This window comes from Styela clava, chromosome 14 (genome assembly GCF_964204865.1).
Source record: "Styela clava chromosome 14, kaStyClav1.hap1.2, whole genome shotgun sequence".
Lineage (NCBI taxonomy): Eukaryota > Metazoa > Chordata > Ascidiacea > Stolidobranchia > Styelidae > Styela > Styela clava.
Genome location: NC_135263.1, coordinates 9,852,835 through 9,871,116, shown reverse-complemented (window position 1 = coordinate 9,871,116; position 18,282 = coordinate 9,852,835). Strand labels below are relative to the sequence as shown.

Here is an 18,282-nt window from a genome sequence, read left to right as displayed (position 1 = left end):
GTATTAGGACGAGATAGGCGTAACCGTAATCCGTTTGTTGTCGTCGCCGTTAAAATAAGAAAACAAGACGATGACAGCAGAGTTCATGGCCTAAATGCATTCTGGGAAAGTTAACGTGTTGCCTGGCATTACGAGATCAGTCCAAACATACAACACACTGTATCCTATATCTAATTACTGTTTCGCTACATCAATCACGATGAGAATGTTAAGTCCATGTAATCCTCAATCACAAGATAAAATCTTACATGATATGTCGCGGCTCGGATGAAAATGAATCAGTAATATAGATAATGGAGAAAACACAGAATTTTTTATTAATGGCTTTCATTCATCTGGATAATAGCGCGAACGTGACTCGGTACAGACGATTGTGCTTGGCATGCTAGTAATTGGAAGTGCTCTGATCACGGCTGCTTTAGATTTCGCTCTCAATCAGGGGTTTGCATAGGTGCGGCCCACAAGGAAAAAAATGTGCGGCCCGTGAAGATGTGCCAATTATGAATGGTGTGCGCGAAACTAGTTTTTATTTCAGTTTAATCTGGCACGTGCGAGTAATTCCAATACACGGATCACGAAAATTTGAGAATCATTGCTCAAAACAATAGTCGAACAAAATAACAAAAAATGCAAAACATTGACAGATTTTAATAGGGAAAATGTGAGAACTGAGGAAAAGAGTTTTTAACTGCAGTAGTCAGAGCACCCACTCAGTCCAGCAGATATCAGAGGCTGACAAAAGGAAAGCATTCCCAGGTTCAACTTTGACGTCTTGAGCTCGGAATGGAAACAATTTATGTGAGTCTCTAAGTTTAGGACGTATGCTACATTCATTTTGCAAATAATTCATCCATGCAGCAAAAAATGTTGAAGAAGTGTTTCCTCGAAAGGTTTTTTCTAAATTCCATCCACAACTTGAATCGAGATATCAAATTGCGTTCGCGCTAATTACTTTCAGTTACAAGAATGCACTTATATATAACGTCATAATAATCTTTCCACAAAGCATGGCGTAGATTGCAAGATTGTTCTTTTTATACATACTCTAAAAATTACAGTACATTGCATAAATATCGCGGTATTTTAATCCAGATCACGTTCAGAATGCGAACGACAATAAAATACCATCGAATTCAAGTTAAAGTACTGAGATTTCATTACTGATCATTTGAAATCGTGGCATGAAAATATGCAAATGTTTATTGTGTAAGCGAAAGCGAAGTGTCAACTTGTGGCAAGAAAGTGTATGTAAGCATGCTATGACGCCTAAAAACAACAAGGTCACAAGGTAAAGTAAATCCAAATCGTTTTTAAATTAAGACATTTGATTTTATATAAATTTAACATAATTTGTTTTAAGGTGCGCAAACCGAGCAAGGCTCTACGCCAGCGATCGAACGGTAGTAGCCGTGACTTAGGAAGAACAGGATTTCTTCCGGTTAGTCAGACCGATTACCAAATATTAATTCATCCAGGCTACGTTGTCTTAAATTTAGTGTTACAATTTATGCAAACTAGATTTCAATTAGTAGGCAAAATCTTAAGATCACCTATTACACTAAATACACATATTGCAACTTTTCATTCAGACTAAATGTACAAAGAGATCTGTAAATTGTGTATGTTAAAAATCTATCCATACGACGTTGTTTTTTATACGTAATGCTACATTCATGCAAAATAAGTAAGTAGACAAAATCTTAGGATCACAATTATACACCTAATACACATATTGCCACTCTTCATTAAGTTTACATGTATAGGTTCGTATAGCCATGTACATTTGTATACAGGTAAGTTAGGGTTCGAGTTGGTGGGCAAAATCTTAAGATCACACAACTTTTCATTCAGACTAATGTTAATGTTATAATCATGGAAACTAGATGTTATGTAGTAGACAAAATCTTAAGATCACATATTACACCTAATACACATGTTGCAAATCTCCATTCAGATCACATGTATCTATTTGTATATACATGTGGGATAAATACGTTAAGTTGTAGATGTTCCAAAAACTCTGATGACTCATTTGAATCTTACTCATTTTATTCTATTTTTATGATAAAGATTGGAAAAATGCTTTAGAATAAACAGTCAAACCTCAGAAACAACTTCGTACAGACCGCAGACTGTTACGACGTTCCAGATCTTTCTTTTTGAAAAAAGTTCGCGACCTTCTAAGTACATGTTGCTTGTAGATATTTGTATTGCAACATAAACAAAACATATCGTGAAAAATTAATATTTTACTTCATACGGCATGAATGGAAAGACGTACTTCGAAGAATAACACGATTAAAAAGCTGACAAAACATAAGATTATCAGAATGCATGAGATGGAGCTTCGTGTGAACATGATATTTAAATATAAATCGAAGAAATCGACGAAGATACCACTAATAAAGACTAATAATAAAGTACATGTGAATAGTTTTGTTAAACTGGTTTTGTTGCTAGGGTTGTTGTTGTTGTGAAGAAGTCGCGAAAAATTCATTACTTTATTTTTTTTATAATTTTTTCCAGAATCCCTATTTTATTTGTTACAATTTTTCCAGAATCCTTTTCCAGAAACACTGTTCATTTTTATAGAAACACGATTAAATGAATCATGTGCGCGCCATCATTGATATTTGGTCCAATTCGTTTGGCTGTAATATTTCTAACATTGCAGTAGTCATAACTGCAATAATAAACAGTTCTATTATCCACTAAATTCCAATCGAACACAAATCGTTGAGTCGCTTTGCGGCTGTGCGTTTTTGAAGCGAATGCAGATGGAGCAGAGCCCCTTATAGAAATTTGTGCCAGGATGCTTTAACACCACTGAGCTCAAATAACCGGGCACGTTTTATGACGTGTGAAAATCGACCAAATTTCAGTTTTAGAATCAAATATAATATTTTCATTGAATCGAATATTGGTGTATTTTCGGGAATCCGAATAATTTGTTAGTTATAGTGGTCACCTATCCTTCTAAAAAAAATTACCTTTGGGGCTTCCGCAACCAGTTCGCCACTTGAAGCAATTCCGTGTATGCTGTCTTGCAAGGTATATCTCTCGATATACTGGACACTGGTTTAGGAGGATCTGCTTGGCCCTGTAAGTTGTACAAGAGACCGGTCCCGTCCGGTAGTGGAAAGAAGACAGATCCCTGGGGAAAATGAAGCTTCGTGATAAAATCATGATCTCCTTAATGAATATGTACATCTATTTATTTACCGTGTGTTTCTTTCCGTCTGTTGACATTGTTAAAGGCCTGTAGGTTAATTCATATGCTTTCGTTTGCATCGCATCCACGACTAAAGTATCTGCAGCAGTCCAATACTCTCCATCTATCACTGGATGGAGCCTCCATTGTTGATTTGTTCGGTTTGCAATCATCACGCTACGTGTTTCACGACCACGTACATGACAACTGAATCCAACAACCTTTTAAGATAAAAAAAATATAACTGAAGGTTCTGAGTACTGTAAGAAGTAAAACTAATACATGATATCTGAGTTTCGCATTTGCTGGTGCTGATGGTCGTTCCTACCATGTGAAAATGTGAATAATAATGAATTTTATCTGTAGATGTATCCGTAAATTAGACACATTAGGACCTGAAAAAATATGAAGCAATTTCTCTCATCTTCAAATACTAAAAATTTGAAATCGAACAGGGAATTTGATGTTTCCACGACCTAATAACAACCCCTACAAGAACATCAACAATTCGTCAAAACCTCGACTACAAAAACGAAAATTTCCGAAATAATAGTCTGAAATTCAACCTTATGTTGAACGAGTCACGTGTTTTCATCAATTAATTTTGTAATGGTTCGATATCAGTGGCTGCCCACACCATTGCTCAAATATACAGAGGCGAGGAAATATCGAAATTGATTGATCCAATAGTTGCAGAGGAAATCGATTTTTTTCAAAACAACAATAACAAGTTACCAAAACATCACAACAAGACCAACAGCGACAACAATTCAGCAAAGCGTATGTTCACATCACAAACACACATACATATCATATATACATTCATTTTTGATAATAGCATCCAATTCCCTTCACAGGATGCGAAACATAATAAACAATATAGACCGTGTAGGTCAGAAAAGATATTGATGAACATGTCTAAGTTCCGATTATATTGCCGCATTCTAAACAAATATGGGAGAAAAAAGAAATAAGGAAGAAGTATGCGCCATTTGCTAAAACGCGAAAAATTGCAACATGCTTCTTCCTTTTGAACGACGTCTCTCAAGGGTACATACATAAAGCAAATAAAAACAAAAGGAAACGCCAACTAATCAGAAAGCGTTTAAAACTTGAAATTATCGAAAAAAATCCAAATTTTGACGATCCTGATTAAACGTGCATTTTTAGTGGGAATGGGTCTAAGTTACGTAGAATAGCAGGTAGTCTGTAGAAAATAAAACATATTGTGATCTGGCGATAGGCGTAATTCGCGATCTTTATCAAAATTTACATCAGGAATGCTTATTTATGTAGCGTTAAAATGTCTGTGATGTTGGTTTCAAATTAACATTGATTCGGTCTGTGTTTGGTCCCTTGTAGTTCGTTGGCGTGGACAAGATAACACGTTTTGCCAAGGTCTGTTTATTTATATGCGGGCGTCGTCCCCTTTGAACCAAGGAGATAGCAATGCCCGCAATGCCTGTACTACAATTATCGATGGATAGATAGGGGGAAAAAAAATCGGTAATCGCCCCCACTTCCGTTAAGTTAAACACGCTAAATACGGCAGTGAATCTCACGTAATTTAATAAAAAAACAAACACGAAAATAATTTTTGCTTACAATATTAACCCGTTGGTAGCATCGAGCTACATATTAAGGAACAAAAGAAAATTATAAGCGCCGCGCATGTTTACGTAGATTGAGTTTTTAAAATAAAATTATAATTATCATATACTATAGACGTTTTAAAAATATTGAATATGGTACACGTGACGAGAGGGTTAAAATTGAATAAATTTGTTAGATTTTTACCATATCGTGCAAGCGACCGATTATGGTTCAACACTAATTTTCGAGTAAAAAATAAGCAATCGAGAAAGTTAGTTTATATCTTTTATTATTATCATTAATGTAACATAATAGCAAAATTATACGGTTGAAAATAGTACGATAATGGATACAAAACGTCACTGATGACCCAGTAACTGGTCATCCAACGTCTATAGAAATCTTATCTCGTCATCGCAATTCTGAAATTACCCATGAACAACAATATTGCGTTTTAGGGGATCAACATTATCCATCAATTTGCCATATCATTAATTATATAGAATTTAGAAACAGTAGACGCACCATCAATATTTCATAAGGCTCCGAGCAAGTGTTCAGACAAGAAATATCATATGCATAAAATAACACTCAGAATATGGCTTCAAGCAAGCATAGGTGCTATAAGCACAATGCACTATAGACAATCGAGGTATAGTAGTACTACTTTCGAGTTATCAACGTGCCCCGTTTCGGTTTTAAGAATTAGTGAATTTTACACTTGACTTAATGTTTCATATCGCCATTATTTGCATATTTAATATTCAGAAATCTATAGGTCCATATTTTCTTTTATTTCACGAGATATAAGGTATCTGTAACGCAAATAGTTTGATTGGGAAATTTTTAAGTTAAGGTCATTTTGCACCAAAATCATCACATATTTTACAAGAATAGATAAGAAATATTATTATTAAAGAAAAATCGGAGATTCTGAGGAATTAGTTTTGAAATACCATCACTGTGGACAATCAACTTTTAAAACAATTAAAAAAAAAACGTAAAATAATTCAAACCAAAATGAAAAAAAATGTCGAAAAACATTATTTTTTCAACTTTATAATTCAAAATATGTCTTACATAATGATTCACTTAATCGAACGATCTTCCGCCAACAAAAAGCAGGTCGTACAAGGTGAAAAGGTTACTAAACGGTATCATTTCGATTTGATATAACTCCAAACAAACGATTTTTAACAACTTAAAAAAAATATATATATCAATAAAAATAAATCAAAAAAAGAAAATCTAATTACTTCGTCCGAAAACCGTGTAAGTTAAACGAAAATGCCGATGTATAAAAACAGATACAACATGAAAATTTTCTTTGAATGATTATAATAATTGTTACGCTGACGTATTTTCTTGTCAAAAACACTTTGATGGCGAACGCCTCTGGCTGGCGATTGATTGCTTGTAGACAAAAACATATAAACAGTGTGGGATATGGATGACTAGATTAATAAATATGATACATTGATCAAAAATCGCGGTAAAAGCGAAATATAGAGACTGCGGAAGACGTTTTTCGTCGTCATGGTCAGGCCAGCTTCACCTCGATGTCACAGTTTGCAATTACCAAAAAAAATAAGTTTTAAGACTTGAGGTTGAGTGCGATTTCCGACTGAAAAATTCAATCAACGTACTTCAATTTGTGTTATAGAAAAATATGGAAATCTGACACTTCACCTTTGAATTCACGTTGTGCCGACCTAATTATTCAAAAATCAACTTTTGCGAACTATTTCGTTGTCCCGACAACCGCATCATGATTCACCGGTAGCTTACGTATTGGACAAGGTCGGTTAAAAAAAATTTAATTACAGAAAAATACGGAAACTCGAAATTTCCATTTTGAATTTACGTCGTGCCAACCTTATTGGATATCTAAAACCACGTGATAAATTGCGAGAATGCGGGCCCATGATTCACTAAATAAGAGGCCTATTAACCAATTGACATTAATTTAACATTGCTTACATAAATTCAATGAAAGATCAGAGGAACGTATTTAATTGGGCAACAAAGAGGTAAACAAACGCAGGTGCATCATTTCACATATATAATTAGGATTTATACAGATTTCATCGGATATCACAAATTTATCAGAAATTCAATTACCTCTGGATCACCATTGTAATGAAATACAAAGTCACTATCATTTCGTGGTAAAACAACCAAAATTTTCAACCGTATAATACATTGAAATCAGTGCATACAACATTTTTTGTTTTAGATATATATTCGGGCCACAATTGACGAAAATAAAAAACTGTCAAAACTAACTACTCATGATAATCCAATTAAAGTTAGAATGCTGGTCTCGGTTACGGATCAAGACGAACGTATTTTCAAAAGAAATTTTTTCTGTCATGTCAAAGTTAACATTAACAAAAAAATATCGAAATATTTTAGTATTATTTGAATTAAAGCTATAGGAAACCGATTTTATCATTTCAAAAATCATTTTAATCATGTGTGACGTGGGTCACGAATCGCCAGCATGATGTTTTTATAGGAGAAATAGGTTAGCTTTTTTTTCTTGGTTTCAAAAAGGACATCTCACGAACGGACACGAAAAATAGAGATAAGGGGATACTAAAACGATTGGAACACACAAAATCTTCATTTGATTACTTTTTCGTCTTTCAACTTCGAAATCTCCCCCAAATCCTAAACATTTTGCATATCTGTTTTTTATTTAATTTTTTACCTGAACTTAATGTTCGTTAATCAACGTTGGCGTAAATAATAAGTAACGTTGATATAAATTAAGACTTGAAAAATACTTTTTATCTAAAAATTTCAGTCACGAAAATCACGAAAAAAATAGTACTAAAACATCATGGTGAAAGTGTTTTCATATTTAGTTTCGCAATTTTTAGCAATTTAGTAGATCTGATATTCAAGTAAACAATTTTTAGAATAAAGAATACGTGGTTAGGACCATACGCATTTAATCAGAAAATAACTCTTCGATATTTTTTACTGAAATCCGTCGTTAGAAAATTTAGAAGAATCTATTCAAAAAGTTTTTGGAAATGAAGGCAATTTTAGTTTCAATTTTTTTTTGAATATTGAATTTGTATAATATAAATTTTTGAAAATTCATGAATAAAACAATATAAACTATAACCCGACTCTCTGACAGATATTCTATTACTTGAATTCCTCTTTTTTTTTTAACATAGCAGTATGAAGAATATAGATTTTCATTCTTGAACCCGATAGAAGTTACAGATGGCGGACGCATTAAATTTTTAAATAACAATTTCCGTGTTTCATTTTGTACCGATGGTGCGATAGCAATGACCACGAAGAAAACTTTTAATCACAAATCGTGTGAAATTGGTTTATCTTAAATCTTAATGCATGAAAGAATACAAAAATGCTTCAAGCACAGATTACAACTTTTCGAGTATGACGTCATTGAAACGGCGTTTCTAGCGAATAAATAGAATAGTAGCGGTTCATGAATTAGAATGTAGTATTAAAATTAGGGAAAGAACTTGATTGAATCGTGTCTCGTAACGAATCTGAAATCCTCACGATTACGGATTTAAGTTTAAAGTTTGATAAACGAACAATTTATCACAACCGCAACACAAATCGGTGATTGTTTTCTTGCTGGGATACCGTGCAGAAGAAACTGGTTAATGTATTTTCAATGCATCCACGATAGATTGTTTCGATAAACTAATTGAAAATGGGATTTCGCAGTTTTTCGACCTGCATTTAAGGCAATTATTACTGATATATGAAATGTAGTTTTGAATTCAGTTTTGATATATTTCATAAAATTTTATGTTATGATACACTAAAATAATTTGCATTTTTCAATTTCTTGACGTTGAATCGAATGATATTGGCCTAATTATAATGTAATTTTTGCATACAAATTTTTCTTTTTCAGCGTTTTTTTTTGAATCTTCAAAGGAAAGAATGCATATCTATATTGATATGTCGCTACCAAGATGTAGAGGGCAGCTTCAAACACTCAAGACAATTTTCTGTGTTTACCGATGTCTCTCAAAAATGTCCCCTTCTGGCACACACGTCCTATACCTGTCCCACTGTTCGGAGGTAGGGTAGATATATATTGTGTGAGAATGGTTTGAATAAGCGTAAAAAGTGGAATTCATGTTATGTTCTGGGTTAAGATGTATATATAATAATTTGGCAGAAGGATAGAGTAATCGTATGATGTGAGATTCCTACAATTGGGACAAGTGTCACCCAAGGTTGGCACGACATTTTTGAGACACTCCGCGTTACTATAATATTCAGCTCTTTATGCAAGTGCTGTACATTTTTGAGAAGGTTTTCATGAAATGATGTGTTCCTATCCATATTTGCGTGCAAAACATCAATTTTAATTCAAGCGGCAACTTGTTTGTGACCTTTTTCTGTATCTATGTATAGATTTACACAGTGTATAATGTATATGATTCAGGCATTTGATTCTTTCTATTGGAAATACGTTGAAAACTATTTTCTCATAGTATTGTGTCAAGGTGTATTGAATCGTGAAAAGTCAAATGAATAATCACATGATCCACTATCAAAAACAACATGATAATCGGCATATACAAATCATTTTGACGTGTTGTATCGAAACAATAACAGCAAAAATAAAATAGGTGAATCACGGCATCCCTGCGGTAGTCATTTTTAGTTTCGAGGCGATTTTGTTTTTATTATATAATATATACATCAAAAAGTAAGTATAGTCGATTTTTTACAAGTTTCATGAACGAATAGAAATTTAAAGATCTGAAAAGTATTTTTAGCCAAAAGTAAAGCTATGAAGATTTTAGATTTTGGCTTTTGTGCAAAATATATGTAGTGTACTATAAATGGTTTATTTTAGGTATAAATAGATGTGATTCCTATTCAGAAAACTTTTTTTTTTCCAAGCATGACCATTGATGGATCGCGCCTTGTTGACGCAGTCCATCGTCGGCCAAACTTGGACGAATATTCACACTTTGATGATTATTCAGACCAGACTTGTGAATCAGATCTGCAGTTATTACATGCTGCTATATTCGAGTGGGCGGTTTACTTTAAAACAGATGATGCTGAGATGTAAACAGTACAAAAATATTACAAATAATTTTTTAGAGATCAAAACAAAACAACAATATGCAAAATCACAAGTAACTAAGAATAAATCTGCATTCTGAAATCATTTCGTTTGCAAAAGAAAATCCTTTTTTAATGAATTAGAACAATGAACTGTATGTTTATTTTGCTTTCGAAAAAAAAGTATCCGAAATCTTATAAGTTGTGGAGTATTTTTCTTGTTATTTTTGCGAGTAAAAATACGATCAAATTGCCTAGAAATACTGGATCCAAAAATACAAAATGAAGATGGAGACCATACCGTAATTGCAAAGCGATAGCTGTATAGTGGATTTTGCTAGCGGTATCCATGGGAAGCATTGTGGCCTAATATGGCTACATGTGAGCAGAAATAGCCTAAACTGGGGATTTAGATATCCCGGATTCGAACAAATATCTAAAGCTTGGACTTGATTACTTCCATTAAATATTTCATAGAATCTCTAGTTAGGTTCTTGAAGAAAACATTTATTTCAGTAATTTCAAAACAAACAAAAAAACATTTACGGAGCATTGTTAACGTTAAAGTACAGTTGTTATATTATTATAATTTACTCGCATCTCTGTCTCTGTTCAATCATTATTTGATTGCATGGGGCGACTGAGATGGCAAAATACCTCATATTTTTTCAGAGGAAATTTTCGCGGTTCTGCGTGACATGTACTAATTTAGAGTGTACACATGGAAGTATTGGAACGATACAGAGAAAATACTTTATATATTATTAATTTTCAATTCATTGTCTATATATCATCATCGCCTATGAAATCTTCCCTCGATTTGAGCGCATAGACACCGTGGGAATACAAGACCCATACATACCTGGGGGCATGTTTCAGTTAATTACCATTTCAATATTATTCAAAGGTTTAAATAATGTACAATGTTGCCATATACTCTGGTTGCGATCAAGCCATACACGATAAAAATATCATATAATCATACTTGATGGGTGCTATTTCAACACTATATTACGTCATTGTCTATATTTCAATCATTGTAATGATTACTTGATATGAGGTTTGGATAATATTCAATCAAGTATAAATCAAAGGAAATCTGAGATTTTTATCTCTGGTCAACGCCAGGTATGCTAATAAAGATTCAAAGTAAAATAGCTGAGAGAAATATAAAGAATCTAGTATGTTAGATAAGAGTGGGAAAAATCGCCTAGTACTTTAATAATTCAAAGGCAATGCAATTGTAGATAGTTACGGGCACTAAAACACGGTAATCTCATGTCATCTACGGCTCATTGCGATGAATAATGCAGACGAGACGGGAAACAAAGCGCGGACAACGAATGGTAAATTTTCTTTGTACGAAAAAGAACTTTTTTGAGGGAAAATTCGAAGAAAAAAATGGAAAATAGAGAGAAAATAAATTATCAGATTGTTCGATGGCATGCCGAAACACCGAAGAAGACAATGCTTGATTTTTCTCAGAATTGAAGAAAATTTTTGAAGCTATGGCGACACCTAGAGTATTGGTCAGTGGTTCTCAAACATTTATGATCCGAGGTCACCTTCCAAAGACCATTACTTAGTCTCAATAGATGTTTCTTCGAGCATCAATTCCTTGTTTACTTTCGTAACACTGGCTAATAATCAAAATGCAAAACGCGACGTATCAATAGACGATTTAGCAGCCGCTCAGACACTTTTGACACAGATTTTCACGCATGGTTGTAAACATTACCTCGTTCTCGCGTTATTGCATGTTATTTGTTAGTTTTTAGCTGTTTTTCGGAAATTTAAGTATTAATCGAATAGCGCCATGATCAGTTTGTCTTTTTAGAAGTCTTATTTTAATTGAAGTAATCAAAATTTTGTCTAGAAATAGCTGTGTTAGACTAGGCTTAACTTTTCTACCGGGACTTTTAATGACAGGTTGTTGAATGTTCTGAATCAAATTGATGGTTTGAAACATATAAACCAGTTTATATGAGCCAACTAGCGAAATCATTCTTAATATAAGCACCAAAAATTTTGCAATGGTAAAGTATAAGAAGAATTGCCCGGGGGTTAAAAGTCGGGGAAACATCATTTCGGCCCTTCAATAAAAATACTTAGCCTCGCTTCTGGGTAATTAACTAAAAGAGCGAAAATTTAAATAGACTGGGAGGTAGAGATAAGATATCCTGAGCTCATGAAGGGAGTCCGCTGGCATCGATTGGCGTAAAAATTAACGTTATTCAGATTTTATTCCAGATTAAACCCACAACTTAACTTTGTAGCGATTGGTAGCTGTCATGCATTATTTATAGTAAGTCAAGTATAAGTGCAGACGAAAAATAGCCTTCAATTATTATTATTACTAGTCTAGGAAGCAGTTGTATACAAGCATCCTCGAATACGTAAAAAGCTAGAAGTTTTGAACATATTATTTCAACTTGTTCCAAGTTGAAATGATAAAAATTTCACAAGATCTCAGTATATAAATAGCATAAAAAATGATTACCTCTTTAGTAGTTGGTGATCCTACTATACACATTCCAGTAAGCGTTAATTTGAGTGGTTTTCCTCCTTCAATGAGACATAAAAGTCCGTCATATCTTATGTCTGGACTTAAATTTATTGGATGAAACGTTACCGTGAATGAAACTTCCATTCCTGGACTGATATAACCGCTGATAGGCTCGATTGAAAAGTCAGGAGCAAATTTCTCTGCCTCCCATCGAAATCTGCAAATTATGGGGTTAATATAAAAAACTTTTCGAATAAACAAATTTTTCGTCGCATATACATATTTTCCTGGCAAAGTTGCAATCATAAAAACAAACAATTGACCGTTTTTTTTTATGAAAAAAGGGAGAAAAGTGCGTCGACCGGGAGTCGAACCCGGAACTATTGCTTGGAAGGCAACAATGCTAACCGTTACACCATCGACGCGGCGGGTACGTTAGATGAATATTGCGGTTATAGCCAAGCGCTCGCACGGTCATCTCAAACGAGAGAGAAACATTGCGACTCGAAAAGCAAACAAACCAAGACTTCTTGGAAACGTTTTTAGGTAAATGGATAATTTTAAAATTTTGCGGCCATAGTGGGTGCAATGCTAGCAACGACACTGAGTATTAGTGCAATTTCTTGGCGGGCCATGTATTTCAACTTTTGATGTAATATTACTTTTCAAGTAAAATTCGCGGGCATTAGGGAATTACGACCTTCATATACGATATATCGCAAATAAAACCTTCCCTTAAAAGGTTGTGGCTGTTTACCTGTTCGTATTACATGAAACTTCTTCAAGCTTCGGATAATTGGAATTTGCTTAGTTTCAGACCAGTAGCTGGTGGTATATCAGTAGTTTTAGAGTTTAGATATTTTAGTAGTCGCCGCCCTAACTTTTTTTAAGAGATGAGTCTCCTCTCCTCCGAGTTGATGTGCGAGACATCGCTTCGAGCAAATTTACTCACTAATAAAGTTTGTTCCGACTGGAATAATTCATAAGCTATATTATAAGTAATATGATTATATTGCTCAGCGCCGAGTTCGAAAACTTATCTCCGAAACTTTGATTCATTTATACGACAAATCCAGAAAAAATTATCAACATACATACCCTGCACCAATATCTCCTGTATTTTGCATCATTATGCGTCTTGTGCTACAGCTTCGTTGTACCACCCCACCAAATGGAACAGAGTCCTGGTCCAGAGATATCTCGATGCCTTGACAGCTGCCACTGACGACGAAAACCGGCTGGGACATTCCAGCACACTCCATCATAACCTCTTCAGTAAACTGGGGGATTCTCGTCTTGGGGGTAAAGTAGACAGAAATATTTCTAGTGCCTCCTCGCCCAGCCAGAGTAATGGGTTCGGTGGGTGAGACGTACATAACACTGGGGTCGTGCAAAGGTTGGCTTACAGGGGTAATTGATATGTTAAGATTGATAGGTATGGGGCTCTTGTTAACGATGGGTACAATATGCTTCACGGATTCGCCAACACGTAATGCACCAAATTTGAGCATTCGTTGCTTGGGATTTTGGACTTCAACCTAAAAGATAAAAGAGACTTAAAAATATTAAATGAACATTAAAAAAAAAAATTAATAAAGCGTTCGTCATACCATAAATTTGGCAAAGGTGTCCATGGGTGATTTTTTTAAATTCATTATCATATCTTGGTATAAATATGTCTAAATTTCAATTTTTTTGCAAAACGACAAACTTTTTCAAAAATATTACATCATCAAAAATAGACATAATATGGTTCAAATCCACACAAAAATATTACAAAGCTTTCGACCAGAAGATAAATTTACTTTTATGCTAATATTCCTGTTCGTCATCTTTAACATGTACTGTACACTAATAAAGAAATCAAAAAATCGACATACCCTCAATTCCGTTCCATCACCCAAAATATCAACCAAATGGTTAGACAATCCATTAATTTGAAATGAGAGTGTTTCTCTGTATTTCGTCACTGCTCTTGGATAAAAAGCGATCGTTGCTTCGGTAGAACCACCAGGTGGAAGAACAACAGCTTGGAATCCAACTTCGAGATGAGGCGTGTTTTCATACATACACTCGATACTGCAAATTGAATACGTTTTTGAAGCATTAGCCAACTGATGCCATGTGGGTGCTTTGTAACAAATTGTACTTTTAAGATAGTACACAAGAAATGAATAAAATTTCCCTTCTAATATTCCTATCCCTAATAAAAAAGTAAGCATGATTGCGCAATATTTTGTATATTTTTTTTCTTATTAGGGGAAAATTTGTTATTCAAACTTTTGAATACGTACGAAGTCAATTCGTCTGCTTTCCAGTACTATTAAAATGCGCCTATATGATCACTTTCCTAATTTTAAGGGGTGCCTGATTTGGAATTAAAATAAATATGACAGAGAGTTGAAAACGCGTCTTCCACAAAATGTATCTATCTTACTTGAAGTTGTACATAATTTTGAACATAGCGCAAAGAAAATTTATTTGATTTGAACAACCGTTCGAGTTTTTATCAATTGTAGTAGGCTAGGCTCCAATTGTCACATTTGAACTGATTTGGGCTATGAAAATTGAGGCTTCTCATAGCTCTGCTGTAGATTACGTACCTGTTTTCTTTGTTGTCTTTATTCGTGACCGTAAGGGTAACCGTATTGACGGGCATTCCCGCTCTGTAGATGAAACAAGATCCAAACGAGTATTCGCTAAATGAGAACGCCAATCCTGGTTTCACGCCAACTCCAGTCACGTGACACAAATACATCGGACCATCGCTCACCTGAAAAAAAATCACCGCGTCATAATGACTATATTTATGACATCACAAATAGGAAATAATCGTCATCAACATACCTTCAAAACTAGTTCGGATGTTGGGATGCCGCCCAAATCATGTGGTTGGAAAGTTAAAAGACATCGTTTTCGTGTACCGGCAGCGACAGAGCCATCTTCAGGTGAAATGCTAATGGCGGGAATCTTCTGACGCGGAGTTTTAGTCTTTGGTCGTTTGTTGGATGCAGGTAGCCTGAGTATGGTATATTGATTTTATGTAATGTAGTGATAGGTGTAATGAATAGTTCAAAACTGAGAAATTGTTCGGTCAAAGATGTAAGTTGATAATATGGTATTTTTGGGATACACCAATTTTATTCAGAAAAATGGTTATAATATTTACGACACAAAATTCAACGAGAAAATAGGTGTCGGAAAATACTCAATTGTTATCGAAGTGCATTGCAAAATTGGATGAAGCACCCAAGGGTAATGGAAAATCAAGCTGGCGAAGGTTGCGATAAAGAGATTGAAACTAATGAACGACTATATACTGAAAATAGCAAAGTAAAATAAAAAGTTTCACCCACACGAATTAGCATTCCTGGGTTACACATATTCACGCATTAGGGACAGTAAACTCATAAATTAGCTATACCATTATCCGACCTGGACAAGCAACCGTCTTATCGACTTTTCTCTCCGCTGGGAATAATACAAAAATAAGTCTAGCACATACTTTCCGGTTTTTGGATCCATTTTCTGTTTCCTATTGGTATCGAGTGATCGTGAGCTTAAAGATTCCATGATTTGAACATCGTGTTGTAGGTTCCAGTTGTAAGTAAAGTTATGTTTTCCACTGTTGATTAGGTACAATTGTCTCACAGCTTTCTCATGAAGTTCAACCTAGGAGAAATGATGTTAACGAAGGTGTAAAATAAATTATGATTATAGTGTAATGCTAAAATAAGGGCCGGATACACGTTTATTCGGTAGTAAACTTCTATGTTGATATTTTACGAAATGTTTTAAATCATCACTTAGTTTACTTTATACAAACACTATTTTTATGTGACGTCCGCGAGCCTTCGCTCCAATCAAGTTACGTCTCTCTGCAAGACTCGGCCGACATTGCAAGAATTTTTTTTTCTAAAAGAATTTGGTATTATCTGGTTCAGGAGTGCCTACCCTGCAGTCCACCACACCCTGAGTTAGATGGTAGGCATGAATTTTTGAGTTATAGTAATAGCATACCCAATTTACTACATCCTTGTTATGGCACCTGGTAGCTCAGATTTAACGAGGATTACTTAGAATGTGAAATCAAGATCTTTGAAATGAAAAGCTAATATTTTTAGTTCAGCACGCAAAGGGGCCACGACAATGAATGAAAAGAACGAATTTACCTCGCCAAAATTGATGGCGTTCAGTCCAGCCGGTGATAGTTCAATTTTAGCGCCTTGTGAGTTCTCGCATATCAGTTGAGCCTGCATACTATGTCCGCAAGCTTTTACGTTCAACATCAAAGGCTTTGTTTTTCTTCCAACTTCACAAATTACGTTGAAATTAGCATCTCCTGGTTGACTAGCAGTGTAGGAAACTTGAAGAGGGAGTCTACAGGCAAAAAAAAGCATATTGTTTTTAGAGTTAAACATTGGTACGTTATATATGAAATCAGATTTAAAACGTCGAGTTCCTTTTTTATCTCGGTAGCATTGACTAATCAGCAAGATGTTAAACGGGAATATCGGTCAGAGACCGAAGACTTATCGATCGAAAGTTAGGGGATCCCAAAACAGCGCTCTTACTCCATAGTGACACCTTGTGTCCCATCACTAATTAATTAATAACTCGCTAATTATACGACATCATTCGCCCAAAATCAATAGGCTCCTGGTCCGAGATAAGATGAATGCACATGCAAAATCTGGAGCAGATTCAATCTCGCTTTCGTGAGATATCGCGTGCATCTAACAGACATACAGACAGACAAATACCTATCAACATACTTACCGATTAAAATCGATAAGTAATGACGAAACAATTGATATTTTAGCAGCCGCTCAGACACTTTTTTCATTCAAACAAATTTTTAGGCATAGAGGTAAGGCATTGCATATTAGGTATTTGCAATTTGCTCGCTGTGATTTTCGAATTTAGGTATAAACCAAATAACTTAAAATAATCGAAAATTAGTCTTTAAAAGGTTGCAATATACTATATATATCTTAAATGATCTATCAGTACATTCAAATGGCAGATGGTTCAATATTTAGAATAAGATTTATGGTTATGAACATGTAAATTAGTTCAGAAGATCCAGTTCACAAAAATTTGCTATTGGTAAAGTGTAGGAAGAATTTATAGGCCGATGAAGCATCCATCCACCATACCAATATGCCCAAGGGATAGTTATGATAAATTCAAAATAAAAGGATAAAGGATTAATTCAAAATAAAACTAGAATTAAAATTGCGGGAATGTAGGATATGCCAAATTATTCGGATGAAGATACCAACAGAAGGAACACACAAAGTTACAATTCTGAACAACAAACCTTGTTCTAGCAGGAATAAATCCGTGCATGGGAGAAATGAATAAACTGGTCGAATATCCTTCTGAATGACAAGAGTCGTCTATAATGTTGAAGTTGAAGCCAATCGATTCATCGTTAATTAAATTGATAGTCTCAGAAGCAGTTCGACCTGAAAAAGTAATACGTGACAATGTGAATTGTGATGTCATTGTATGTGACGTCACTGTCCATTGTTGTGCCATTGCCTTAATTTTCCACGAAAAATATGGCCTGTTTTACAGCAGTCGATGGCTATCTGAATCCAGGTGCTAACTATGCAAAACTATTATTTTAGGCCTCTATAATAAATAATTAATGTTATACCGTTCCTACGTATCCTAGTTCCTACTTCCTACAACACAATGCCACTCACCAACAAGTAAAGATTTGAAGTTGACATGTGATATGTCCATCGATACTTGTGGTTCTTTTGTGTCACCGACCAGTAGGAAAGGCATAGCAATATTTTGTTCCAAAATAACAAACTTCCAAAACGATTCCGTGACAGAGAGAGCGGTCGGAAGGAATTCAAATGAAACCTGTAAA

At 34.6% G+C, this 18,282-nt stretch overlaps 1 protein-coding gene and 1 non-coding gene across 3 annotated transcripts in view; both read right to left on the bottom strand.

Moving 5' to 3' along the window:
• LOC120341339 (hydrocephalus-inducing protein homolog) overlaps positions 1 to 18,282 on the bottom strand; it is an 87,575-nt gene that overhangs the window by 13,465 nt on the left and 55,828 nt on the right. For both annotated transcript variants that reach the window (XM_078119678.1, XM_078119679.1), the window contains 11 exons: positions 18,110 to 18,275; positions 17,719 to 17,866; positions 16,568 to 16,775; positions 15,901 to 16,067; positions 15,243 to 15,414; positions 14,999 to 15,168; positions 14,276 to 14,474; positions 13,494 to 13,933; positions 12,390 to 12,612; positions 3,223 to 3,432; positions 2,991 to 3,154 (listed from right to left, as the gene is read on the bottom strand). In XM_078119678.1, coding sequence (XP_077975804.1) covers positions 2,991 to 3,154; positions 3,223 to 3,432; positions 12,390 to 12,612; positions 13,494 to 13,933; positions 14,276 to 14,474; positions 14,999 to 15,168; positions 15,243 to 15,414; positions 15,901 to 16,067; positions 16,568 to 16,775; positions 17,719 to 17,866; positions 18,110 to 18,275 — 2,267 coding nt within the window. The remainder of the gene's footprint in view (positions 1 to 2,990; positions 3,155 to 3,222; positions 3,433 to 12,389; positions 12,613 to 13,493; positions 13,934 to 14,275; positions 14,475 to 14,998; positions 15,169 to 15,242; positions 15,415 to 15,900; positions 16,068 to 16,567; positions 16,776 to 17,718; positions 17,867 to 18,109; positions 18,276 to 18,282) is intronic.
• Trnag-ucc (transfer RNA glycine (anticodon UCC)) lies at positions 12,749 to 12,820 on the bottom strand. The gene has a single exon. It is a non-coding gene; the product is annotated as a tRNA-Gly (tRNA).